The sequence below is a fragment of the Neovison vison genome, chromosome 9, assembly GCF_020171115.1.
Source record: "Neovison vison isolate M4711 chromosome 9, ASM_NN_V1, whole genome shotgun sequence".
Taxonomy (NCBI): Eukaryota; Metazoa; Chordata; class Mammalia; order Carnivora; family Mustelidae; genus Neogale; species Neogale vison.
Genome location: NC_058099.1, coordinates 24831814 through 24858425, shown reverse-complemented (window position 1 = coordinate 24858425; position 26612 = coordinate 24831814). Strand labels below are relative to the sequence as shown.

At 46.4% G+C, this 26612-nt stretch overlaps 1 protein-coding gene and 1 non-coding gene across 3 annotated transcripts; both read right to left on the bottom strand.

The window, feature by feature from the left end:
* Positions 1–13446: 13446 nt before the first annotated feature.
* Positions 13447–13555, bottom strand: LOC122917889. The gene has a single exon (XR_006386512.1). It is a non-coding gene; the product is annotated as a U6 spliceosomal RNA (small nuclear RNA).
* A 7475-nt stretch (positions 13556–21030) lies between these two features.
* On the bottom strand, positions 21031–25802 carry KLF4 (Kruppel like factor 4). 2 transcript variants are annotated; one of them, XM_044265193.1, is made up of 5 exons: positions 25368–25801; positions 25135–25255; positions 23483–24476; positions 23219–23383; positions 21031–22142 (listed from the first exon to the last, which is right to left on the bottom strand). In XM_044265193.1, exons 1-5 carry the CDS (start codon positions 25370–25372, stop codon positions 21967–21969), a joined length of 1461 nt encoding a protein of 486 aa, XP_044121128.1. In that variant the 5' UTR covers positions 25373–25801; the 3' UTR covers positions 21031–21966. The 2 variants fall into 2 exon arrangements, with proteins under 2 accessions (XP_044121128.1, XP_044121127.1); XM_044265192.1 differs by having other exon boundaries at positions 23219–24476; positions 25368–25802.
* Positions 25803–26612: the final 810 nt, after the last annotated feature.

Genomic DNA, 26612 nt, shown 5'->3' with positions numbered 1-26612 from the left:
CAAAGAAGCCAAAATCCACAACAAAATACTAGCAAATCAAATTCAACAGTTTATTTTTTTTTGTTTTTTTTTTGTTTTTTGTTTTTTTTAAAGATTTTATTTATTTATTTGACAGAGAGAGATCACAAGCAGGCTGAGAGGCAGGCAGAGAGAGAGGAGGAAGCAGGCTCCCCGCCGAGCAGAGAGCCCGATGCGGGCCTCGATCCCAGGACCCTGAGATCATGACCCGAGCCGAAGGCAGCGGCTTAACCCACTGAGCCACCCAGGCGCCCAAATTCAACAGTTTATTAAAAGGATTATTCATGTTGGGCACCTGGGTGGCTCAGTGGGTTAAAGCCTCTGCCTTCGGCTCAGGTCATGATTCCAGGGTCCTGGGATCGAGTCCCATGTCGGGCTCTCTGCTCAGCGGGGAGCCTACTTCTCCCTCTCTCTCTGCCTGCCTCTCTGCCTACTTGTGATCTATCTCTCTGTCAAATAAATAAATAAAATCTTAAAAAAAAAGGATCATTCATGATGCTTAAGTGGGATGCAAGAATTGTTCAGTATATGCAAACCAATAAATGTGAGACACCACACTAGCAGAATGAGGGGTAAAAAGAATAGATTCATCTTAAAAAATGCAGAAGTATTTAACAAAATACAACACTCTTTCATGATTTAAACACACACACACACACACACACACACACACACACACACTAAACTAAGTGTAGAAGGAATGCACCTTGACGTCAAAAAGACCATATATGGCAAACCTATAGCTAACATCATATTCAACCGTGGAAAACTAAAAACTTTTCTTCTAAGATCAGGAACAGAACAAGGATACCCACTCTTATCATTTCTATTCGAGAAAATACTGTAAGTCCTAGCCAGAGCAATGAGGCAAGTAAAAGTAAGTAAAAGGAATAAAAAGCATCCAAATCCAAAGGAAGAAGTCAGATAAATATCTGTTGGTGGATGATATGATCTTATAAGAAATTCCTAAAAATTCCACCAGAAAGCTATTATAACTAATAAATGAATTCAGTAAAGTTGCAAGACACAAAATCAACATATAGAAATTAATTGTATTCTATATAGATACAACAAAGAAAAAAATACTTAGAATCTAACTTACCCAAGGAGGTGAAAGACTTATACACTGAAAACTACAAAACAATGAAAGAAACCAAAGAAAACAAAAATATATGATATCCCATATCAATGGACTGAAAGATTTAATATTGTTAAAATGCCCATTATTCTCAGTGATCTACAATTCAAACTGCCATCAAAGTCCCAAAGGAAGCTGTTTTTGTTGCTGTTGTTGTTGTTTGTTTGTTTATAGAAATAGATAAAAATTCCTAAAATTCTTGTGGAGAAGACCCAGAATAGCCAAGGTGATCTTGAGAAAAAAGAACAAAGCTGGAGTCATTGCACTTTTTGATTTTAAAAGATATTGGAAAGCTATAGTAATTAAAACAGTATGGTACTGCCATTAAGGCAGACATATAAACCAATAGAATGGAATAAAGAGCCCAGAAATAAATCCATATGTATACAGTTAACCGGTCTTCAATAAGGGTGCCAGCAGTACATAATGTAGAAAGGACCATTCTTTCCAAACAGATGATGTTTGGAAAATTGGATATCCATATGCAAAAGAATGAAACAAGTCCCCTATGTAACAACATGCACAAAAACTAACTTAAAACAGATTAAAGACTTGGGCATGAGACCTGCAGCTATAAATTTCTGGAAGAAAACATAGAAGAAGAACTTCTTGACATTGATCTTGGCACTGATTTCCTAGATATGACACCACAAACTCAGGCAATAAAATAGACACATGAGATTTCATCATGACAACATCATAAAAAGTTTCTGCACAGTAAAGGAAACAATAAACAGGGTGAAAAAGGAGAAAACATTTGCAAACCTTTTATCTGGTAAGAGGTTAATATCCAAAACACACAAGGAGTTCATACAACTCAATAGCAAAGAAATCAAATAGCCCAATTTTCAAAATGGGCAAAGGACTGGAACAGACATTTCTCCAAAACTATATATATGTCCACTGGGTATAGATCACTGATCACTGGAGAAATAAAGTCAAAATCACAAGGAAATATTGCCTCACAACTATTAGGACAGTTATTATCAAAAACGAAACTAAACTGAACAAAATGAAAAACAGCAAGTGTTGGCAAGGATGCAGAGAAATTGAAACCCTTGTATATTGTTGATAGGAATGTAAAATGGTGCAGCCATTATGGAAACCAATGTAGAGATTCCACAGAAAATTAAAAAATAGAACTACCGGGGCGCCTGGGTGGCTCAGTGGGTTAAGCCGCTGCCTTCGGCTCAGGTCATGATCTCAAGGTCCTGGGATCGAGTCCCACATCGGGCTCTCTGCTCAGCAGGGAGCCTGCTTCCCTCTCTCTCTCTCTCTCTGCCTGCCTCTCCATCTACTTGTGATTTCTCTCTGTCAAATTAAAAAAAAAAAAAACAGAACTACCAAATAGTCCAGTAATCCCCCCTCTGGGTATATATCCAAAATATTTGTTATCAGGATCTCTAAGAGGCATCCACCTTTCCATGTTCATTGCAGCATTATTCCCAATAGCGAAGATATGGAAAGAACCCAGTATCTATCCAAGAAAACATGTGATATGCATACAATGGGATATCATTCAGCCTTGAAAGAAAGAAGGAAATTCTAACAATTGGGACAATATGGATGAATTTGGAGGACATCATACTAAGTGAAATAAGCCCGTCACAGAAGGATGAAGACTGCAGGATTCCACTAACACGAGGTATCTACATTAGTCAAACGTAGAAGCAGAAGATAGAATGGCGGCTGCCAAGGGTTGGGAGGGGAGGAAGGGGGGAGTTGTTGCTCAGGGGGCATAAAGTTTCAGTTAATGCAAGATGAATAAGTTCCAGAGATCTGCTCTCCAGCATAGTGCCTGGAGTTAACAATATGGTGTTGTGTACTTCAAAATTTGTCAACAGGGTAGACCTCATGTTAACTCTTCTTGTCATAAAAGGTGACAACACACACACACACACACAGAGAAGCCTAAGGAAACTTTTGATGGTGATGATAATGTTTATTACCTAGACTGTCGTGATAGAATCACAGATGTATGCATATGTTCAAACTCATCAGATTTTATACATTAAATATGTGCAGGTTTTGGTGCACAAGGGTATCTCCATAAAACAGAAGAAGAAACAACAACAATCGGGACGCCTGGGTGGCTCAGTTGGTTAAGCAGCTGCCTTCGGCTCAGGTCATGATCCCAGCGTCCTGGGATCGAGTCCCGCATCGGGCTCCTTGCTTGGCGGGGAGCCTGCTCCTCCCTCTGCCTCTGCCTGCCATTCTGTCTGCCTGTGCTCGCTCTCTCTCCCTCTCTCTCTCTGACAAATAAATAAAATCTTTAAAAAAAAAAAAAAAAGAAAAGAAAAGAAACAACAACAATCAAAAACTTGTTTTGTCCCCAAAGAGCTTGAGACACCTGATGTATTGGCTTGCTAAATAAAAATCAGTCATTTGGGGAATGAGTGAGAGAAATTGTTTCATTCAATATCCAGCATAAAAACAGAGACTGCAGGTTAGACGTCTCTTCCAAAAGAACTCTATGGAAAACCAAAACACAGGAGAGGATGGGGTTGCACTGGGCATGGTTTAGAAACCTAACAAGCCAAAGAGCTAGCATACTCCCAGAGAAACGTTAATTCCCACTCTGTACACAGAGACCGGTTACAGACAAGGCTTTCTCAAAGTGCCAATGACTTGCCCTGGGCTAGAAGAAGACATACAAAATTGCTTTGAATTGGATCCCTGAATCTGAATCCCGACTGTACAGCCAAACAGCAAATCTCCTCTGCTCTCAGAGCCTTCAGCTTCTCTGCCTGAAACCGAGGCTGCCAAAACCTGTGAACGCCTGCCTGCGGGTGGGCCCTCACCAACGGCTTCTCACCCATGCCTTCCGTGACCTGACCTCACAAGCCCTCGTCAAGTGGTTGCTGGGCTTATCCCCACTTTGCAGAGACGTGACTGCTAGATCACTTCGTATAACGCATCCCTTCTACCACATTGCAAGACTGGCTGACATAATATCCCTTTGTGTGTTACCCAGCAGAGAAACTGGCACACCGTAATTATTTAACAAATGCTTGGTAAATAGATTTGTAGGGGGGGCCTGGTTGGCTCAGTTAAGTGCCTGCCTTTGGCTCAGGTCTTAATCCCTGGGTCCTGGGATCAAGCCCCATATTGGGCTCCCTGCTCGGCAGGAAGCCTGCTTCTCCCTCTGCCTCTCTCCCTGCTTGTGCTCTCTCTCTGTGTGTGTCTGTCAAATAAATAAATAAAATCTTAAAAAAAAAAAAACACACAGATTTTTTAAAAATGCATAACATGAAAAAAAAGCTTAAATTTTGAGCAGCCTGGCACTTCCTAGTTTGAAAGTGCAGCCAATTGCCCTCCTCTCGAGGATGACAAACCTTCTCATTTTTAGTTTGGCTTCTAAGTATGACCATCACCTGATAGTAACTTATTTTTGTTTCCTGTGAGTCAGAGAGCCAAAGACACTGTCCCCAAGCCACCAGGACAGCCTTTAAACAAAGGGCCCCATAATGAATAGTTTTGGTAAAGTAACAGCTTTCACACACCTTGTCACAATATGGGAAAACTCTAATTTGCTTAGTGCTATGTATTAGTCAAGTGCATGTCCTGTCATTTCTCTTTCTTTTTAAAGTAAGCTCCGCACTCAGTATAGGGCTTGCACTCACAACCCTAAGATCAAGAGTCACATGTGCTACTGACGGAGCCAGCCAGGCACTCAATTGCCAGTCATTTCTAAAGAGCCTCTAAGAATGCTTACTCAGATGGCCAGATGAGCAGCCCCATGTCATAGCCTAGGAGAGCAGTGCAGAAATGCGGCAGGACCAAGAGGCAGCTCCGTGTTGTGGAAATGAGTGCTGTGTCAGTCCCTCTGTCTCCATAGGGTCCATCTGGAGAATAAACTGGGCTAAAGATTAAATGATACAACAGACACAGTAGTGCAATGAGACTGCCAAGACCCTGGAAATGATTGGACACTGTATTTCCCCCCCATTTGGAAAATGGGACACGATCAGTTTCAAAACAGGCTGAGAGAGGTGATACCAGGCTTTGAGGGGCGCCTGGGTGGCTCAGTGGGTTAAGCCTCTGCCTTCGACTCAGGTCATGATCTCAGGGTCCTGGGATCGAGTCCCGCATCGGGCTCTCTGCTCAGCAGGGGGCCTGCTTCCTTCTCTCTCTGCCTGCCTCTCTGCCTACTTGTGATCTCTCTCTCTGTCAAATAAATAAATAAATAAAATCTTTAAAAAAAAAAAAAAAAAAGATACCAGGCTTTGAACTCTGGAAGGATCTGTCAGTCTTCCTATACACAAGGCACCAAACTCTAGAAAGCAGGTGGAAAAGGCAGGTCACAGGGCAAGACATTTGACAAAGCGGAGGACAGGGAGGACACCTAAAGGGTAGATTTTCCAGGGACAGAACTCTGCAAAGAGGGCATCCCCGTTCAATCCAACAAATATCCATTGGGCACCGGCTTGATGCTTGAAACAAATAATGATAAATCAGTATTTGCTGAACACCTATTATACCCACTATACACACGTATGTGTTCATCCTCACACTGGTCCATTCCAGAAGGTGCTGTTGCCTCAGTTTTTAAAGACAAGGTAACTGAGGCTCAGGGAGGCTGCAGGATAAAGACAGCCAGGGGCTGGTAGGGCAGCCCCTTGACAGCCAGGTCCTCCCACTGTACATTTTATTCCTCCATGGTCAGGAGCATGCATTCTTATTTTTCACACTACTAATTTCCAGAAAGGATATGAGGCATCTCTGGAAGGGGGTTTCCAGGGGCAATGATATAGAGGGACCCCAGCAGTTAAAGTCTCCTGCAGCCCAAGCTGGCAGAGTCAGACTGGTACATACTAAGTACTCAGTAAATGAGTACAGGCTGACCGGGGCGGGTAGCTTGCCCTGAGCACCTACTATATGCTGTAAAAGAAGAGAAGCTGGGTATATTGACTGCCTGTGTATACGGGGACACAAGTTTTGCGCCGTACCCAGCATGTGCTACAGGGACAGGCGTTGTGGCACCTGCTGGCTGCCAGCTGGAAGTGAGGTTTGCCCTGAGCATGCACTACGTGCCAGGAGTTCTGCCTTTCTTATCTCCCAGCAACTCTGGGAGTCGGATATGATTATTCCTATTTTGCAATGAGGATATTAAGTTCGAAGAGGGGACGCTAAGTCCACAGCTATGAGTGGAGTTGGTGGCCCAGAAAGGATCCCAGCTGGGTGCTCAGGTTCCTCCTCCATTTCCCAGGAGAAACCATCCTGCCTTGTCCTTGCCTAAACCCACCATAGAAGAGTGGACTTCAGTGAGACTCCCATCCAAGGCCTAGCCAGCTGATGGAGGTGATGAAGATGATGATGGCTATTCACTGACCACTTACTATATACCCAGGTACTTGAGTGCATGGTCTCAAATTATTATTCACGTTAGCCAAAGGGATGCAGCATTCCCGAGTTCCCGCGAGCAGGAAGCCAGTAAGTGACAAAGTCTCTTGGACTTCGTGACAATCCGCTTGGACTTGACTTTAAATTTCTTAATCCTGGGTCAGCCTCCGCGGAGGCAGAAGCAGAGGAGCACGGGTCTCCCTTGCAGAGGCGCGGCGCGGGGAGCCGCGGTCCGGGGCCGCCCTGCGCCCCGCCGTCCGGTTGGGGGCACTGCAGACCGCGCTCGCCTCTGCGCCCGCCTCCAGCTCCCGGCGCCCGGGGCCGCTGCGTCCGCGTGCGCGATTCGCGCCCCCACCCCGCCCCCACCAGCCCCGGACCCCAAGCGCCGTGCGCCCCGCGCCCGGCCCAGCGTGTGCTGGCGCTCGACCTCCACTTGGGCACGGAAAGCCTCCAGGAACAGGGTCTTCCGAGGTGGATGTGGTGCTCTGGGCACTGGGCTTTGCGGGGCATCTGGGGATTTAGACGCCTCTGGCTCCCGCCGGGCGGAGGAGGGGAACCCGACCAGAGGAGGGGAACCCGGCCAGAGAGCCCGGGACTCCGCGAGGATGTCTGTCTGCTGCCTCTTCACCCCACCCCACGCATGCGGTCACCTACTCTCCTTCTATGCTGCGGAGGCCACACCCCAAGCAGCCGCCTCACCGAATTCTGACTTTGAACCCAAACGCGGTCCCGAGTGTTTGGTTTGGGCCACAGCCAGCAGGCGAGGCGCACTGGGCCTCACTAAAAATCCCTGCGAGCGGTCAGCGCTGTCGCTGGGGAGGGGACCCCACCTGAGGCCAGCCAAGGTGAGGTCACGCTTTCTGAAGTTACTCCCAGGCGAGTTAGGAGGCCTCAATCCACTGACCTTGACCCTACCCGGGGTCACGTGGGACCCTGGCATTTAAGGTGGGCAATTTAACGAGGTGATAACGAAGTGAAAAAGGTCTAGTAGCCTCTTGAATTTGAAGCCTGACTGAGGCTTTCTTTAAAAAGGAAGGTTTATGAATAGGTCACTCCCACGGAACTCTGTTACCAGTAATAACCCCTGAATGTTAATTGGTCATAATTACCTTGTTAAAAGTCCGGTGGACCCCTCCAAGAGCTAAGAGGACAAGGGAAGGAAAGTTTCTGAGATTTACAACTGGGAGGGAAACATCACATTACTTTCTGCATTAGGTTATACATTAGCATACTTATTCAAGTGAATTTTCCGCTTTCAACTTTTGAAATATCTTTCCAATTCCCAACTAGTCTCTGGAAATTTAAAAAGGGGCGGCAGGAGGATTGGTGATGTGTATGCCACAGATGGAGATGGAAAAGCTGCCCAGAACATGTTGACATTTAAAAAAAAAAGTTAACATCCCCCCACACTTTAAAACTACGGTATTAGGAACAGAGTAGAATGGCAAAAGTTACTCCTAGAACATCTGTTCCTTCCAATGGGAGGATTCCTTTCCTGCCAAGAATTTATGAATTTTATATAGGAGCTTGGTTCTGTTTGGGGAAAGGAGAAGGAAGGCGGCCAAGGCAGCCCCCTCCTCAGCATGGAATGCAAGGATGCTTTGTTTCTGACTTTGAGATAGTTTGTGGGGCTGCCGATGGGGCAAGACTTGCCTTCCAGAAGGACAAGGCTGAGAACGCAAAATCTCAAAAAAAAAAAAAAAAAAACCTGCCACGCATAGTTTCAACTAGTAGGACCATCCAAAGGAAGGTCAAGGCCGTAGGACTTGAAGACAACATTCCCATTCATAGGAGGCCTAATCCTTTTTAGAAGAGAAAGGAGAGCTTATAATTGGGATAACACGTAACGCACTGGTATCTGTTCATTCCAAGTGTTCCTTTCATTTTCACATTGGCCAGATAGGCGGCTATCCATTCATCTCAAAAACTGAGTTAGTCCCTTCAGCGGTCATCAATTGTCCTTCGCTTTCACCCAAATGAGCCTGGTGACTGGAAGGTTTATCTTTCTAAAACCACCAGGGGGGTGCTCAGAAAAGCCTTCTAGGTAAATAGGACACTAAATGGATTAGCAGTTGAAACATTAATGAGTCTCTTTTGACTCGAAGCAAGTTTATCTAAGGAGATTTCCAGTGGCCTCCTGCCATTGAAAGAACCTTCCACTATGCGGAGATCAACTTTTTACATTTTGAAGGAGACCGTTTTAGCTTCTTGATCTTTAAGTGGAATGAATTTTTTTTCTTTTTAACTCAAAGGATTTAAATGAAACATTAACCGGAAAAAAAAAAAAAAGCCTAATCCGTTTAAGTATCAGGAACCTAGAAATTGTTCTGGGGCTCCTGGCTAGTTCAGTTGGCAGAACGTGGGACTCCTGATCTCAGGGTCATGAGTTCAAGCCCCACACTGGGTGCTGAGCCTACTTAAAAAGAAAAGAGAATCTAAATTGTTCCTCTTTGACAGTGAGAGGGGGGAAAACGACACCAACATTAGGGTTTGGTGCACTTACTCAACTCAACAAATACTTATTGAGTACCTGCAACATGGCAGGCATTTTAGTAGAAATTGTCCTATCCTTCATTCTAAAGGGGAGCTAGACAACACACGGATGCAGCATATGTTACATCTCAAGTAACGAGAAGTGCCATGAGGAGAGATCGAGCATGTGAATGAAATAGAGAATAACAGCGGCAGGTTGTGATGGCTTTAATATGGTCAGAGAAGGCTGCCCCAAGGAACTGATCTTTGAGTGGTCCTTCTAGAGTTTTCTCAATGGGAATATACCCCAAAACACGTCAATGTGAATCTATTTTACCAAGTTGGATCTTACTATATAGCGTTTCCCTGTCTCATTAACTTCAGAACATTCTTCTTTGTGTGTAGGAAAATATATGGCTCAAGACCCTGGGACTCAGGATGCCTGGGGGGCTCAGTTGGTTAAGTACCTTCGGCTCAGGTCATGATCCCCAGGTCCTGGGATTGAAGCCACCTCAGGCTCCCTGCTCAGTGGGGATCCTGCTTTTCCCTCTGCCTGTAGCTCTCCCTGTTTGTGTATTCTCTCTCTTCTCTGACAAATAACTAAATAGAACCTTAAAAAACAAAACATAACAAAAAATATGGATCTCTGTAGAATCAGGTTTAAATGCCAGCCTCACTGCTCAATGGTTTTGGGATTCTAGGCTCTTGTTGCCTTAGCTTCCTCAGCCCTAAAATGAGGGGAATGATATGCCTATCTCACAGGGTCATTGTGGGAACTCAACGAAAAAAAATGTATGTAAAATATTGAGTATAGGAGCAGCATGCAGTAAATCTCAATAAATGTTAGCTCTTATTTATTATCGTTTACCAGGTCATTTTAATAGAGCATGGTAGTCCGTTCTAAGGATGTGCTAGGATTTACTTAACCATTGCCCTACTGTTGAACACTGAGAACTGAATACAAACCAAAGGCAGATGATACGAATGAGCAAAAGGAGAAACATAAAACAGCAACAGAACGAAACCCGAATATAGAAAATGTGCCAAATCAACACATTTTCTAGGAGAGACTCATTTCCCTTCTGACATCCTTGATGCTGAATCACATCCACACATTAAAAACTTGTCTGCTTGAGGAATGGGGTAACTGGGTGATGGGCATTAAGGAGGGCATGTGATGTAAGGAGCACTGGGTATTTTTTTTTTTTTAAGGATTTTATTTATTTATTTAGCAGAGAGAGAGATCACAAGTAGGCAGAGAGGCAGGCAGAGTGAGAAGGGGAAGCAGGCTCCCTGCTGAGCAGAGAGCCCAGTGCGGGGCTGAATCCCAAGACCCTGAGATCATGACCTGAGCCGAAGGCAGAGGCTTAATTCACCAAGCCACCCAGGTGCCCTAGGAGCCCTGGGTATTATATAAAACTGATGAATCACCTGTACCTCTGAAAGCAAGAATACATTATATGTTAATTAATTGAATTTAAATGGGAATTTTTTTTTATCTGTCCATTTGCCTTGTCTGTTAATTTATGGCCTTATGTGCGGGCTGAGAATGAAGACCTGGAGAAGTCAGGCCAGAATGAGGTCCTGCAGTGACATAACTGTGGGGTACTTAAGCCTCTGCCTTCTCCCTTGAGCGAAGGAGCCTTCAGGTGACACAAGTTCTTTGGAACTTCTTTCCAGCTGTCTTTCGTTTGTTCCTTGAGTACGAGCTAGCTTCCAGGCTTTGCCCCTGTGCTGTGAAGCGTCTTCCCTGCCTCTGAGATCTGAAATGGCCCTCTGAGTCATTTGTTCATGCCCTGTAGCACATACTCAGATCTATTTTAGGTTGAGATCCCGTTTAGGGGAAAGAGGATTATCTTTAGATATTGGGAGCAGCAGCAGAATGTTTGTTGGCAGAGCGTTCTGGAAGGTGGCAAAGCGGGAGTGTCTCCCATGGGACGAGACTGAGAACGTGGGCTCAAGGCACTGCATGCCGGCAGGCCACTCCCCTGGGCTAACGTCCCCGTCCGGCCGTGTTCCCCATTGAGGGGGGCTACAGAGCGCGAGCTCTTCAGCAACAGACTTTCTTTGGCTTACTTCCAAGTGGCTGCACTATCAAGAGGGCTCCAGGTCTTTATTCTAATTGGTTACATGTATAAAGCGCTCTGGAATCATTGAATGAAATATTTGAGAGGAAAAGCAATGGCTTATTAACTCTTGATTTTATAGAGACTGTGGGGGTGCTGTGATGCAGAAACAGATTGTCCTTTCTTGAGTCATTCTCCGAACTGGATCATAGAGGAATGCGGTGTATTTTTAATAGAATGACAGATAAGATTACTTGTTTCTATTAGCAAGAGGGATGGGTTAGGTCAGTCTTGTCCCTGTAGCTTCCTGTGCAGCAAACATATCCCCTGTTTAGATTAAAAAATAAGCACATTCCAAGGAGGTGAGGAGCAGATAATCCTTCAAATGAAATTAGCTTTACTTTATCTGGGAGGCAGTTGTGATGTGGCAGAAAGAGCCTGGGACTAGGAGCCAGGTTGACCTGGGTTCTGATCACAGGGGAGGGTATGACCTTGGGCAAGTCACTTGACTCCCGTGGGCCTCAGTCTTGCCCACTACAAAATGGGTATGATAACAAATTCTTAAACATCTAGCAAAATTCTGGACATATCATTGGTGCTCTATGAATGTGAATACTTTTCATCAACCTCCAGCTCATACAGTCAACAATTCCAAGTCCTGGTGCCAAGCACATTCATCCTGACGCACAAGAAATTCTCTCCTGCGGTCAGTGATGATAAAGGAGCAAGAAACTAAAGAGTTAAAAAGAAAACAAACAAATAAACCACGCGTCCTAAACCCACAATCCAAGAAATCGTCCCTCCTCACGCAGTTTCTATTCTAGGTTTTATGTTGCCAATCTGGGAATATTGTCAAAGCAAATATTAGTTAAAAGTTGTTTACCAAGGGACAGGTAATTAAATAGTGTGTACAGCAGAGAGTATTGTTATCACAAACCTAAAATAATTTTTCTCTAACCTTTATTTATAAAGGGAGACATTGGACAGAAGTGTTCAAATGTGTCCTGAGGCGGTCAGAGGATTTTTTTTTTCCTTGTTATTTCCTTTTGTAGACCCAGTGTCCGATTGGACCACGTAGTGCTTTCTTTTTTGGTTGGTTGTTTTTAAACAAAGTGCCCGTGCATTCTGATTAAGAAAATAAGTGAAATATGTGTGTACCTATACCCTATGATTTACTTGTCAGTTCCTAAATAGATTGATTACTCCATCAGTATTGCTGGAGCCCAAGTAGACTCCACCATTCAGAGAGAAAATCAATCTATTACACTCCCTTAATCAGTGCAAACTTTGGCTAAGCAGTTTTATCGATTTTTTTAACATACAGTATCGATTGTGTATCAGGACAAGAAAATGAAAATGAAGAACTCTGAAGAGGTCACACATTTCCAAATGCAAATTGAGATCCAAACATTAAACAATAGGGATCTTCTAATCCTTTTACAAAGGCACAAATTGCAAATCAGACTCCCATGCCAGAGTGGCTTTGCCTAACAAAGTCTTTAATGCAAAGAATCCCTTAGGCAAAGACTCCTCTGTTTCTACAAGCTTTGGCACCAAAAGAGCCTTAGATGTCAGTTACACTCCCTAGCTATAAAGTTAATTGTGCCTAAAACAAAATCAGGTTGTCCCCCCACCCCCGTCTAGATATACAATCTCCAAAACCATGGAAAGGTGTCTTGGTTTGCAGATTAAGTTTCATTTTGCCTGTATCATTAATTCCAACAGAAGTTCGAAATATTTTGTTGAATAAGGCTGAGACGTTCATGCTAAACCTGAATAACACGTTTTAACATGCTTTAGCATGCACCTGATAAACAAGTTGGATGTATCCAGAACAATAAGCAATCAAGAAAATTGTGGGGGGGGAAATGGTGTATGTCATTGCAGTTCATGTGGTTGAATCTGTCAAAGAACTATCCAATCACTTTCTAAGAGAGGTAAACAATTTTTACTGGCTAGGAGGCTGGTTTTTCACTGCAGTCACATTTTATACCCCCTGTGGGGCAGTTCTACCAGGAGGAAAAATATCTGCAGACTTGCGTATTTATATTTTCTTATTCACCTTTGGCTCCCCTGCCCTTTGCACCAGTGGCTGGTCAAGTAGGTCTCTGAGCAGATGATATATGTTTGAACGGAATTGCAGGAGAAGAGAAAGAAGCAGAACAAAGCCAGAAGTATATATTAACACTTCTGTGGAATGGCTCCTATGTTCCTCTGTAGAAGGAAACAGGGGTTAGTATTATAGTACCTGACTCAGCGGGCTGACAGCACAACACTAACAGAAGTACTAGAGAGAGCAATCAAATACTTTTTTGGACCTCAGCTCACAATGTGACACTGAACTGAGAATGTTGTTTTTTATTCCCTCTGGGTTATTTTCCCTTTCTTCCTGTCTTTCCACCCCCCCCTTATTATATGGAACACTTCAAAAATTTGCATGTCCTCCTCACACAAGGGGGCCCTGCTAATCTTCCCTGTGTTGTTCCAGTTCTAATATATGGGCTGCCAAAGCGAGCACCAGAACTTTCCTTTTAAACCATGCTTTTTGGGGCGCCTGGGTGGCTCAGTGGGTTAAAGCCTCTGCCTTCGGCTCAGGTCATGATCCCGGGGTCCTGGGATTGAGCCCCCGCATGGGGCTCTCTGCTCAGTGGGGAGCCTGCTTCCCCCGCCCCACTGCCTCTCTGCCTACTTGTGATCTGTCAAATAAATAAATAAAAATCTTTAAAAAAATAATAAAAAATAAAATAAAACCATCCTTTTTACATGGTGTTTTTAAAATTCTTTTTGCCCCTCTAAGCTTCCCTTGGGTCCTCAGGATACAGCCTTCAGCTGCTGGCCTGTTAACCCCAAATGAGGTCATTAGTGCTTGGTGTTCTGATCTGAACTTGATGTGACCTTGGGCAAGCCTAGCTTTTTAGATGGGCCTCCATTTTCTCCTGGAGTGGAATGGTCTTGAAGACACTTTCCAGCTCAGAAAGTCCATGGAATTTTATTTATATATTTATTTATTTCAAAATCTATGTTAGTTTCTAGTTTTAGGGTTTGCAATCTGTTCCCCATTCCTGTGTGAGGCTGAGAGGAGGCACTTTGACAACTTCCTGCAGGATTTTCTAGATTCAGTTTACTTAGACATGTTCAAAAGTCAGAAAACTGCTGTCATGCAAGCAGGAAGGAGGGTTCAAGCTTGAAGAGCTGCAAACCAGGTGGGTGGTGGTTTCACAGCCACCAGCGGTTGACCCTCCCTTACTCGGATGGACAGGCTCACCCAAGATCCTGTCAAGTGTCTTTGTTAAGCCTGTCTTTCTTTTCTTTCTTTCTTTCTTTCTCTCTCTCTTTCTCTCTCTCTTTCTTTCTTTCTTTCTTTTTCTTTCTTTACATTTATTTTTAAAGATTTTATTCATTTGCCAGAGAGAGTGCAAGGTTGGGGGAGGAAGGGGTAGGGAACAGGCAGGGGGAGCAGCAGGCAGAGGAAGAAGCAGGCTCCCCGCTGAGCTAGGAGCCTGATGGGGGATTCATACCAGGAGCCTGAGATCATGAGACCAAGGCAGATGCTTAACCTACTGAGGCACCCAGGCATCCCTTTGTTAAGCTTTTAAAGTGTGATTTAAAAAAACAAAACAAAACAAACAAACAAACAAAAAACACACACACAAAGAATACTTCATTGTCATAGGTATACAGGACACTTAAAATTTTGTTCTTGAAAAGAGGCACAGTAGACCTCTAAGGGTAAGGATAAAACATTGCCTTTTTGGGAACTGTTTCCAAATTCTGGCTTCCTGAAGACCATGTCCAGTGATCCCTTGTTTCCTGTGGGTCTCCTGACACCCATCTGCCTCCCCCAAATCACAAAAACCCCTAAGTGAACAAAATTCTTTCCAGAATCAAAGCAGAAATTCACCTGGCAAGAAGGAGTCCTCTGAAAAGAGATGCCAGGACTGGAGGCTAACTATTCCATAACCGACTGATTTTTTTTTTTCAATTAAATCTAGTAATTCTGGGTATTCAAGGGCAAATAAGGGAAGCTTCCAGTGCCCTCCAGAAAACTCATTTCTGTTGGAGGAGCCAGACCCATAAAACCTTGTAATATGTGAGGATAAGAGTTTAATGAAAGATCTAGATCGATTGAAATGAAGGAGATTTTTAATAAAAGCTGGGCTTTGAAGGTTAAATAGGAGCTTGTCAGGGGACTATGGGTTTTTCCAGAAGCATTAGAAACCCACATCTGCAAGCAAAGACCCACATCTGCATTGGGGGTCAAGAGTAGTTTAGCACAGCTGGTACAATGAAGGAGTGATTGGATATTTAAGAAGAAAATACTGGACACTAGGTAGTGGCCACAGTTGGAAGGCTGACCATGTTAAATCTTTATCCACTAGGAACTGGGGACCATAGGACATGAAGGAGTAGGGGACAGGGTGGCCAGATCTGTTTGAACAGGCGAGCCATGTGCTAGGCCGTGACTGGGGATCAAAACAGGAACTTTTTCATCCACCTCCAACTCAAAGTATAGATTTTGCTCTGGGTGTAGAGACCAGCTTAAGAAACATCTGTGGAGGGGCGCCTGGGTGGCTCAGTGGGTTAGGCCACTGCCTTCGGCTCGGGTCATGTTCTCGGGGTCCTGGGATCGAGTCCCGCATCGAGCTCTCTGCTCGGCAGGGAGCCTGCTTCCCTCTCTCTCTCTCTGCCTGCCTCTCCGTTTACTTGTGATTTCTCTCTGTCAAATAAATAAATAAAATCTTTAAAAAAAAAAAAAAAAGAAACATCTGTGGGAAACTCGGGCTTCCCTGTCAGACTACCTCGAAATAGTACATTGGTTGGAAGACAGAATGTCTGGGTTTTTTTGACTTTTTAGAGGATTTATTGGAAGAACCTGGATATCGGCAAATCCTTCTAAATTGGGGTATATCCATTTTGCATGTAACCTTACCTACCCAGCAGACTGAAGACAGAACTATCAGGAGAAAAATGCTTTGAGTATGTCAACAAGAATGAGAAACAAAAATCAAACACTAACTTGTAAGGGGAACCTCAGTTTCCCCTTTCATAAAATGGAGGTGGGTGAGGGAACTCCCACTCCTCCTTTGTTGTGAGGATCTACTGAGGTAAAGGAGAGTGTACAGGCTTCAGAGGGGTCACCGGGGTATGCAGAAGGAAGGGGTTACTATACACCAGCGAAAAGTGACCTGATCAGACAGGACACATGCTTCCTGAAATAGTCCCTTCCATCTGTCGTGTCTAAGGGACTCGGCCCGTGGCTAACACAGATTCATTAACCTCCCTAGCTTTCAGCGAGTGTATCTAGAGTTCCTTCAGTATCTCTGTAAAGTTTTCTTTAACAATTTTAGTTGGGTTTTTTTTTCCTGTTTTAGCTTCTAAGTGGGTATGCAGAATACAGCATCTGAGTGTCTCAGGGGTTCAGCCACCATTCAGTAACCTGCTGATTCAATGCCAGTGAGTACAAATCTAAATAGCATAGTGACATGGGTTTTAGAATCCTACTCAACCCCCCCTGGGCTGGACAGCTTTGACTGCTTGCCCTCAGTGACTTTAGATCATTGCCAAACCTCCACCTGAGGGCCCATCCATCAGTCGGTCTATCTACCTACCTACCTATGTCTACATAAAGAGCTATTCTCGTCTTTTGCTCTGTTTAGAGGATCACATACGATGGACATGAAACATAAAAGGATGACAAATGATCCTCCCACTTTAGGGGATCATTATAATTATTGTGCAGTAGGAGTGAAAAATGCTGTGCTAGGTGCAGTCAGATGTGAAAAGGATCCCGGAAATGGGAAGTTACTTTCCGCGGTTATGAAGTTGCGTTTGTATTTATTTCCTCCTTTTCCTTTAAGAACAAGTGGAGGACTTTCAGGAGGGCAGGTGGCAACATGCTGAGTTGTCTAGGGTGCCGGAGAAGACCAAAGCGATTTGAAAGTGTTACATCAATGGTATCGTGGAAAACAATTAAAAAGGTGGACTCCCCATGTACGTGATGCCAGAGAAGCAGTCTGATTGACGCTCCTACCCTAGGCGCCCTCCTCCTGCCCAGCTAAGCTAACTGGCTCTGGGAGCCTTCTAGATATTAGCCTGAAAGAGTTTCTGTGTTTATGCTAATATGACAGCGGTTGGTTTCCTCCCTGTTTTGACCACAACCAGGGCATTGAAGCTCTAGGTACCTTCCTCAGAGTTTAAGAATATTAAGAATGTTTTTCAGGAGATGGTAAGAAATTTACTCAAGATTTACTTTTTTGTTCCAAGGTAAAGGCTTCCAAAGGGTGTTGGTTTCCAACTTTCGTTTTAGTTTCACTTAATATGAAAAAAAAAAAAGGCTTTATTTTCATAGAGCATTCTGACTGTAACAGTAGTTCCTTTGCATTTTTACAGGCAGAACATTCCATGATACATTCCACAGCATTCATCAGGTAGAGAGCTCTTGGTAGTTTTATATGAAATATGATTGAATGACTGCATGTGAACAGCGAATGATGGTTTCATAAACTTTAGGAACCAAAGATTCAGTTCAGCACTATAAAAACGTGTCACTATGGGCGCCTCGGTAGCTTAGTCAGTTAAGCCCCTGCCTTCGGCTCAGGTCATGATCCCAGGACTGGGATTGAGTCCCACATCAGGCTCCCTGCTCAGCCGGGAGCCTGCTTCTCCCTCTCCCTTTTCCACTCTCCCTGCTTGTGTTCTCTGACAAATAAATAAAATATTAAAACAAAAAACAAAAAACATGTCACTATACACTAGCCTCTAGAAGGCACTATATGAAGAAATGGAATACATAAAGTATATAAAAGTAAAATGAGGGGCACCTGGGTGGCTCAGTGGGTTAAGGCCTCTGCCTTCGGCTCAGGTCATGATCCCAGGGTCCTGGGATCGAGCCCCGCATCGGGCTCTCTGCTCAGTGGGGAGCCTGCTTCCTCCTCTCTCTCTGCCTGCCTCTCTGCCTACTTGTGATCTCTGTCTGGCAAATAAATAAATATTTAAAAAATAGAAGAATGGAATACATAAACTGAAAAGGTTGGTGTCTATGTGTGTTTAAGAGAGGAGGAAGGGGGGGGGCAGAAACTAGAATACGGACTACAAATTCACTTAGGTATGTGTGGTGGCGTATTGAATGGGGCCTCAGAAGCCGGAGCATACAATAGAACAGGTGGCTGCTGAATTTAGATACTCCCATATATCAAAATCAAACAGGTACCATCCCTGCTTATCTTTTAATAGTTTTCCTGTGGACCTGCTTCTGTGGCAAAAGGAGTGCCTCACCTGGGCTTTCTCCCATGTAAAGAAATTACGTGTAAAAATTGTTAATCTCCAGGGGCGCCTGGGTGGTTCAGTGGGTTAGGCCGCTGCCTTCGGCTCAGATCATGATCTCAGGGTCCTGGGATGGAGTCTCGCATCGGGCTCTCTGCTCAGCAAGGAGCCTGCTTCTCTCTCTCTCTCTCTCTCTCTCTCTGCCTGCCTCTCCGTCTACTTGTGATTTCTGTCAAATAAATAAAATCTTTTAAAAAAATTGTTAATCTCCAAATATGAAATGTTTCATGCTTCTAAAAATTGAACAGTCTTTGAATGGAAAAAAAATTATTCCCTTTGACCATCCTATTTGAGATGGTGAAGGTTCTTGTTCTAACAAACTGAAACAGAATTGATGATAGGGAGTTAAGCAGGTTTCCAGGGAGCGTATTTTGCCGGAAAGGACATTTCGCTGGACAAAAAAGGGATAGACTGAAAAGATCTGTTGATGTGTTGGAAACACCATTGTTCATCTTTTGTGTGTGTGTGTGTGCGCGCACACAAGTTAAAATCTAGGACATATAAAATTAAATGTCATAAGAAAATGTAATAAGCAGGCATCTCAATTGTTAGGTGCTCTTTATTATACAGTATAAACGGCTCTGTAATGTGGTAATGACAGGACATCTCGGCACTCAGAACTGATAGGTACGAGAGTAAATAGTTTTGTTTTTGTGTGTGTGTGTGTGTGTGTGTGCGCATGTTAAATAGTTTTGTCCTGCGCCATTTTCAGAAAATCCGGATACTGAAGCTTGCTTTCTCAGGCTAGAAAACGTCAACGCAAGTGATGCTTCCCAGTGACATCAGAAACATTTTAATTAATTATGTTATGGTATTTGGGGATGTTTCTCCGACTTGAGGTAATAAGCACTTAGCGAACACGAAGATGGTTATCAGCCATTCAGTAAACACTTTTCATACACAACCAAGTGCCAGAAGTGTGTGTGTTAAGAGAAAAGTGGATTAGAAAAGCAACCACCACAATTAACAGAGAAATGCGTTCCAGGCTTCTTGTTTAAATGCCTTTAACTGCTTTTAAAAATCAAGCCTAAATATTTGCACCTGCATTTTTAAAAATGTTCTCCCAGGGACGCCTGGGTGGCTCAGTTGGTTAAGCAGCTGCCCTCGGCTCAGGTCATGATCCCAGCGTCCTGGGATCGAGTCCCACATCGGGCTCCTTGCTCAGCAGGGAGCCTGCTTCTCCCTCTGCCTCTGCCTGCCATTCTGTCTGCCTGTGCTTGCTCTCTCCCTCTCTCTGATAAATAAATAAAATCTTTAAAAAAAACAAAACAAAACAAAAAAAACAAAAACGTTCTCCCATGTTAAAGAGAAACTGCAGAAGCTACAGGAAACTGTAGAAAATCTAAAATGGAGAAAGCCAGTGTTAGTATTTGCTATTTCCTTCCAGTCCTTCCTCTTGAAGAGTTTCTGGTGCTTCCCTCTCTCCTTCAATGCACATACACTAACTTATACAATTAGGAATCAGTAATACTGTTTCTACTCCCAGGTCCTGCTTTTTCCACTTAACATACCATGAGCATTTTTCCGTGTCATTAAATATGCTTTGAGTATGTTCTTGGGCACATAAAATTCCATCCTATCGATACACCTGTTTTCTTTTAAGCTATGACACGTGCCGTGTTTTTCCAATCATGCTGGACTCTTCAAAGCCAAGGAAAATACTTCATGTTGATCCACCAGAAGGCTCTTAAATTTTCTCTTTGTAAGATGCACCCACATTTTGGACACAACGTATAATGGATAGTTAATAAGCAGCCTAAAGAAGGTGTCAGCTCGTTTGCTTCATGATGTCGGTCACCCTAATCACCATAACGAAATTTATCAAAGTGCCAACAAGGGTCACAAATGCTTCTTCCATTTTGTAACCTTCACAAACAAAAGTCAAACTCTTGTGTACTCTCAAAAAAGGGTCTGTGCAGTTTTAAAGCTGAGTAACTTCAGAAATATGCAACCAGCTTACAAAACCACAAAGATGGACTTAAACTTGACGCCCTAAGTTTGTGACTGAGTACTTTCTAATTAATGCATTTCAGACCGCTGAGTTTGCAGAGAGGACAGATGAAATTTTAAAACATTCCGCCAGAAAATTTGATTCTAACCTCTTGAGGACTGTAACTACTCTATCTGTAACACACACGAAGCATAAAAGTGAATCCTTTAATCCTCAGGAGGGCACTGTGGAACTATGTTCTTAGGGTTCTCTGCAGTGGGAAGTTTCTTTTGTTCCTCAAATTGTTCTGAGTGCAAGGCCGGGTCCCTGAAAGGTTTTTGTATTTCATTTAATTTTAAAAAGAAACCGTAAGGATCTTTTAAAATATGAAACTGGAACTTCATGAATACTTTTCCTATTAAAAATTGAGCATACTGAAGAATGACAGGGTGGTTTCTATCTGGAAATTCATGTTCAGGTAAGGAAATTGCTTTCATGTACTTTTTACACAAAGAGCAACCTGAACCAGGTCAAGTTTACTTCTATGATTTCCAACAGGTTCCAGCCTCACAACGTAAATAGTTCTCGCAGTAAAACTAGCCTTAAAAACACCCTCCTTTACCTTTAATCTCTTGAGATGAAGTTTGGCCTTTCAGTGTGCCTTTCCCATGCCCGCCTGTGTTTAAACTGAAATTGCTAGGACATACTTTTTCCAGAGAAGAAACAGAACAAAAGCAATATTCAGATAAAATATTATAGGTTTATTTAAAACTTAATTCTCACCTTGAGTATGCAAAATACAAACTCCACAAAATGTTCATTTTTTACTTTGTAGTTTACAAATATACAAAATAGAAGTTTGCTTAAATTTATATTACATATTTATTAAGGCAAGGAACTATATAGAAAAAAAACATTTGTTCTGCTTAAGGCATACTTGGGAATAAACCATTGTACAAATTATTGCACATCTGAAACCACAGTGCATAACAGACTGTCTGCATAAAAATGTTAAAGAAGTAAACCAGGCATATTTACCTGACTTAGGTCATAAATGTAGATCGGAAGACAAAAATAGATTTTCCTTGTCAAAGTATGCAGCAGTTTGAGAACTTTGGCTTCCTCATTTGGTACCTTTAGAACCAAGACTCACCAAGCACCATCGTTTAAGGTTATTAAAAACACATTTTCTGTACCTGAATTTCTTCCTCTTCTTCTAAATATCATAATAATGGCTTTTTAGAAGGCAAAGAGAATACAAGGTGATCTTTATGCTTATACTGCTTCGAACACAATTCAAGGGAATTCTGGTCTTCCCTCCCCCCCCAACTCATGGATCTAATTTATACCCTGATATCCACACCTTCCAGTCACCCCCTGGGTGATTTTGTAAGTCCAGGAATATTCAAGTTGGCTTTAGCAATGGAATGATAGAAGATCCAGTCACAGACCCCGTATCTGTTCTTTGATTTGTCTTCTGGTTTCCTTGTGTCTCCTGATTATCCATTCACAAGTTGGCTTGTTGGGAACTTGACCATGATTGTAGTGCTTTCCAGCAGGGATTCTCCCCTCCCTCCCCACCCCGAGTTGGTGGGGGGAGACAGTGTGAAAGATTTTAAAAAAAAATACTGAATTCTCTCTTCTGGCAGTGTGGGTCATATCCACTGTTTGGGGATTTAAAAGTGCCTCTTCATGTGTAAGGCTAGGTGGTCCGACCTGGAGAAGGCCCGGTCGCACTTCTGGCACTGGAAGGGGCGGTGCCCAGTGTGTTTGCGATAGTGCCTGGTCAGTTCATCAGAGCGGGCAAATTTCCACCCACAGCCGTCCCAGTCACAGTGGTAGGGTTTCTCACCTGGCAGAGGAAAAGAAACCCGGTGAAGCCATCCATACCCAACACAGAAATGACTGAACTGGAGCCTGAATGTCAAACCCAACTCCCCCGCAAACATCCCACTCTGAAAGCAGCCAGGGGAGTTTTTAGACCAATTCAAGGCCACATTCAATTTCAGATCATAAATTGGAATATTAAACCTAAACATTCTTTGGGGTTTTTGTGTGTTTTTGTTTTTTTTAAGGAACAGACCTACACTTCTGTATTGCTAACATTTTCATTCTCTTAAGGCCAGATATCACCGTGGTAGATAGATGTTGTCTGCGCATTAGTCTCTCCCCCCCACCCAAACCAATCACTCACATCCTATAGCCCACTACAACTGGGTCAAAAACGCCACCGGCAACTACTTTCTGCATCAGCATTTCTATTATTTTCCTCAGTCTACCCCTAAAATGACCTTATGTACTACACTTAAACGACATGAAAAATTCTCTGCAAGTGACCATCTTAAACCACAATCTTAGCCCTCACAACCGCTTAATTCTTGAAATTCTAGTAAAACCTACTTAACAAGGCTACAACCAAAAATAAAAAGCATTATGAAATTTGGGAACAACCAGTGAAAACTGCCTAAAAATTAAAAACTAGTAACAAGACCTAATTTACTTTTGCACTGCAAAGCGTAATTTCTGTAAGATTTTATTTTTAAGTATCTCTACACCCAACCTGGGGTAGGAACCCACAACCTCGAGATCAAGATTTGCGCCAGCCAGGCGTCCCCGAACTGTAATAATTTCTTGATTACAAGGCCAATGCTTTGCTCAAACAAGGAGAGGCCCACAAACAGCCTGGAATCTCCCTGCCTTTCAAAAACCTAACAGAACTGCATATTCAAGCACTGATACCATCCATCAAGCAAAAGGCTCTTGGGCAAAAAAGGAGGCGCCGGTTTGGTTTGCTGTTCTCGCCTGGGATCCAAGAGATGGAGGAGATAGACTGCCCCACATCTCCAAGGGAGGCCCTGAGAAATGTCCACGGTTAACCAATGGGGCTGCAGGACCAACCCCTCCCCCCGCAGTTTCTGTTCTCCTTACCTGTGTGGGTTCGCAGGTGTGCCTTGAGATGAGAACTCTTCGTGTAGGTTTTACCGCAGCCTGCGTAATCACATGTGTGAGTGGCGGTCCTTTTCCGGGGCCACGATCTTCTCCCCCTCTTTGGTTTTGGCTCCTCCGGCATGCAGGAACCAGGAGGCATGAGCTCTAGGGGTGAAGAAGGTGGGGTCAGCATCATCCCCTGCTCCCCGGAGGGCTGGCACAGGCAGGCGTCCCCAGCCCGAGCTATGAATCCCCAGGACTGACCTTGATAATGGAGCGGTGGGACCTGTGGCTGCATCTGGTCTGGCAAAAAGGGTGGGTAGTTGGGTCCCGGGTGGGGATGAAACCCCGGGGGGAGCGATAGGGCAGGATGACAGTCCCTGCTGCTCAGCAGTTCCTCGGCACCCAGAGTGGGGGTAGTCCTGTTGGGGAGTTGCCGCCCCAAGGGGAAGTCGTGTCCTGGTGGTCGGTGGCCATTACTGAGAGGGGGTCCACTGCCCAAGTGGGCCTCTAAGGGCCGACCGACCGTGCACGACGAGACTGCCTCCTGCTTTATTTTGGGGCACATGCGCGGAGGCCCGCCGCTGTAGGGCGCCACCACGACCGGGTGGCTGCCATCCGGGCTGCCTTTGCTAACACTGATGACCGACGGGCTGCCGTAATCGCTGCCAGGGGCACTCAGCGACGCCTTCAACACAAACTTGCCCATCAGCCCGCCACCTGGCGGCTGCGGCTGCTGCGGCGGGATGTACACTGGGTCCAATTCTGGCCGAAGGAGCTCAGCTACGAAGCCGCCCGAGGGGCTCACGTCGTTGATGTCCGCCAGGTTGAAGGGAGCTGTGGGAGGCGGCACAGACTCCCGGCCATAGAGGAGACCGCCGCCGCCAGTGCTGCCCGGCGCCACGCCCGGGTCCCCTCCGGGCCGGATCGGATAACTGAAGCTGCAGGTGGAGGGCGCGCTGGCAGGACCGCTGCTCGATGGGGAGGACGATGACGACGCTGACGCCGACGAGGACACGGTGGCGGCCACCGACTCCGGATGGGACAGCGAATTGGAGAGGATAAAGTCCAGGTCCAAGAGATCGTTGAACTCCTCCGTCTCCCTCCGAGGTAGGAGAGCAGGATTGGTGCCGCCACACGCCGCGCCGACTCCGCCGCTTTCCAGGTCGGTGGCCACGGTCGCCGCCGCCAGGTCGTAGGGGCGGCCGGGAAGCACCGGGGGAAGTCGCTTCATGTGGGAGAGCTCCTCCCGCCAGCGCTGCGGGTATAGGACGGGGGAGAGAAACCGTCGGTACTGCTCTCCTGCTGCCATACCACGTACCGGCGACCCTGCCCGCGCCTATACCGCCCAGGCACCGGGACCAGAAAGACACCAAGCGCCGGCAGGCTCCAGGTGCCAGAGCTGCGATCTCCGCCCATCCCCGGGCCGGAGAGAGGCGGTGCGTCGGTTTGGAGAATACGGTGTCTGCCCGATTGCGTGAGAGCAGGCGCCGCGGCTCGGCAGCTCCGGTGCTTCCCCAGCCATATCCCAGGGACGCTCCAGCCACCCCCTGGAATTGGGACACCGAAGAGCTCCCTATGCGCCCTCGCCACGGATACGCCTACGCGCAAAGCTCACTCGAGCCCAGCCAGTGTCCAGGGACCCAACCACCTCCCGCCCGGTGGCCCCCGCGCCAGCCTTGCAGCCTGCGAGTTACAAGACGTGTGCGGACCGGGTGTGCGCCCCCGGCGGCTCCCCAGCGTCCGGACCACACGCATGTACAACCGAGCCAAAGACACGGAAACCATCGTAAGACGACTGCGGGGCCACTCCTTCCCTCCGCCGGATGGATCTCGAAGACCCCTGGGCTCCGCCCGTCCCTACCCCACCCACATAAGGCCACTGGACGCTGCCGACCTCTCCGGACAGTACTCACGTTATTCGGGGCACCTGCTGGACGCAGTGTCTTCTCCCTTCCCGCGGGGCCGGACGCGAACGTGGAGAAGGACGGGAGCAGTGCGTCGCTGACAGCCATGTCAGACTCGCCAGGTGGCTGCCTGCGGGCCGGGCGGGGCAGAGGCAGGAGTCAGGGGGCCACTCTCGACCGCCGCTCGGACGCGTCCCACCGGACTTCACCACTCCCAACTCCGCGCCCCACGCTGCACCTACCTCATTAATGTGGGGGCCCAGAAGGTCCTCGGGAGTTCAAAGCAGTGGGGGTACCCAAACCCCAAAATTAGGAGGAAAAAAAAAAAACTTAGAAACCAAGCCAAAACCAAAAGCCCAAAATTGCCCGAAATCCTTCTTTGGATTAAATATAAACGGGAGATGCCTTTTTAAGAAAAGTTCCTTTGTACACGAGAGTTCTTAAAAGTTGTAAACTCGTAAAAACAGACGATGAGCAAAGCGCAAAGCGGTAAATAGGTCCGGTGGCCGAACTGCGCTCTCTTCAACTCAGCAGCGTCCTCCACCACTGTCGCGGTCGCCGCGGCTGTCGCCGTGGGCGCTGGGGCTGTGGCCGGGTTGGCGGGCGGGCGGCGCCGCCAGGTGAGACTGGCCGCAGCGGCGCGGATCTGCGGACTGGGCGGCGGCGCGGGGTGCGAAGTCCGGGGGGCTGCGCTGGGCGCGCGCGGCCATGGGCGCTGGCCGCGGGCGGGTGGGTGGGTGGGGGGCCGGAGGGGCGGGGAGGGGCACTTGGCGGCTCCCGGTGCCGCCGCCGCCCGCCACCGCCTCTGCTCCCCGCGCGCCCGCAGCCGCGCTCGCTGTCTCGGGCCGGGGAACTGCCGGCGGCCGCCGCGCGCTCCTTACTTAACTTCTCGGCTCCCGCCCTACCCCGCCTCCTACCCGCTGTACGCTGCGGCCCGCCGCCAGGCCCCGCCCCCTCCCTTTCTTCTCCCCTCCCTCCTACGGCCCCCCCGCGCGTTGCCATGGCAGCTAAATAAACAAACTCGGCGCACGTGGGGGCGGGGGGGAGGGAGGGGCGCGGGCGGGGCCCGGCCGAGCCGTGACGCCAGCCCGGCAGCTGGCGAGCAGGAGCCGCGCTGACGCCGGCGGTGGCGGCCCCGGCGGCGGCGGCTGTCCCGGTGCGGGGCGGTGCGTACTGGGCGCACGTCCGGTTGCTCTGCGACCTGGGCAGTCTGCGTCGCGGTGGTCCGCTCCGGGGGTTTGAAGCCCGTGGCGGAGGAGTCTGGTAGGGGTTGAGGGGTCGGTTCCGCTCCCCCACCCCCGCTCGGGTCCGTGCTTGCGGCGCACTCTGCGCGCGAGAGAAAAGCGCGATTATCCGCGTGACTCACTCAGCTTTCCGTCCCTCCCCTGCGCACGCAGCAGCCCGGCGCTGGTCTCGGATTGCCAGTGCGGGCTCTTGGCTTGGCTTCGCGGGTTTTTCGTAGGTTCTCCGGCCGGGTGGGATGGGGG

Excerpts from the sequence above, each read along its gene's own strand:
- KLF4 (XM_044265192.1), bottom strand. Across the intron at positions 24,477-25,134 it reads CAGCAGGTGCCCCGAATAAC|CGCTGGCGGGAGGAGCTCTC; the intron begins GTGAGTACTGTC and ends CTATACCCGCAG. Across the intron at positions 22,143-23,218 it reads ACACCTGCGAACCCACACAG|GTGAGAAACCCTACCACTGT; the intron begins GTAAGGAGAACA and ends TTCCTCTGCCAG.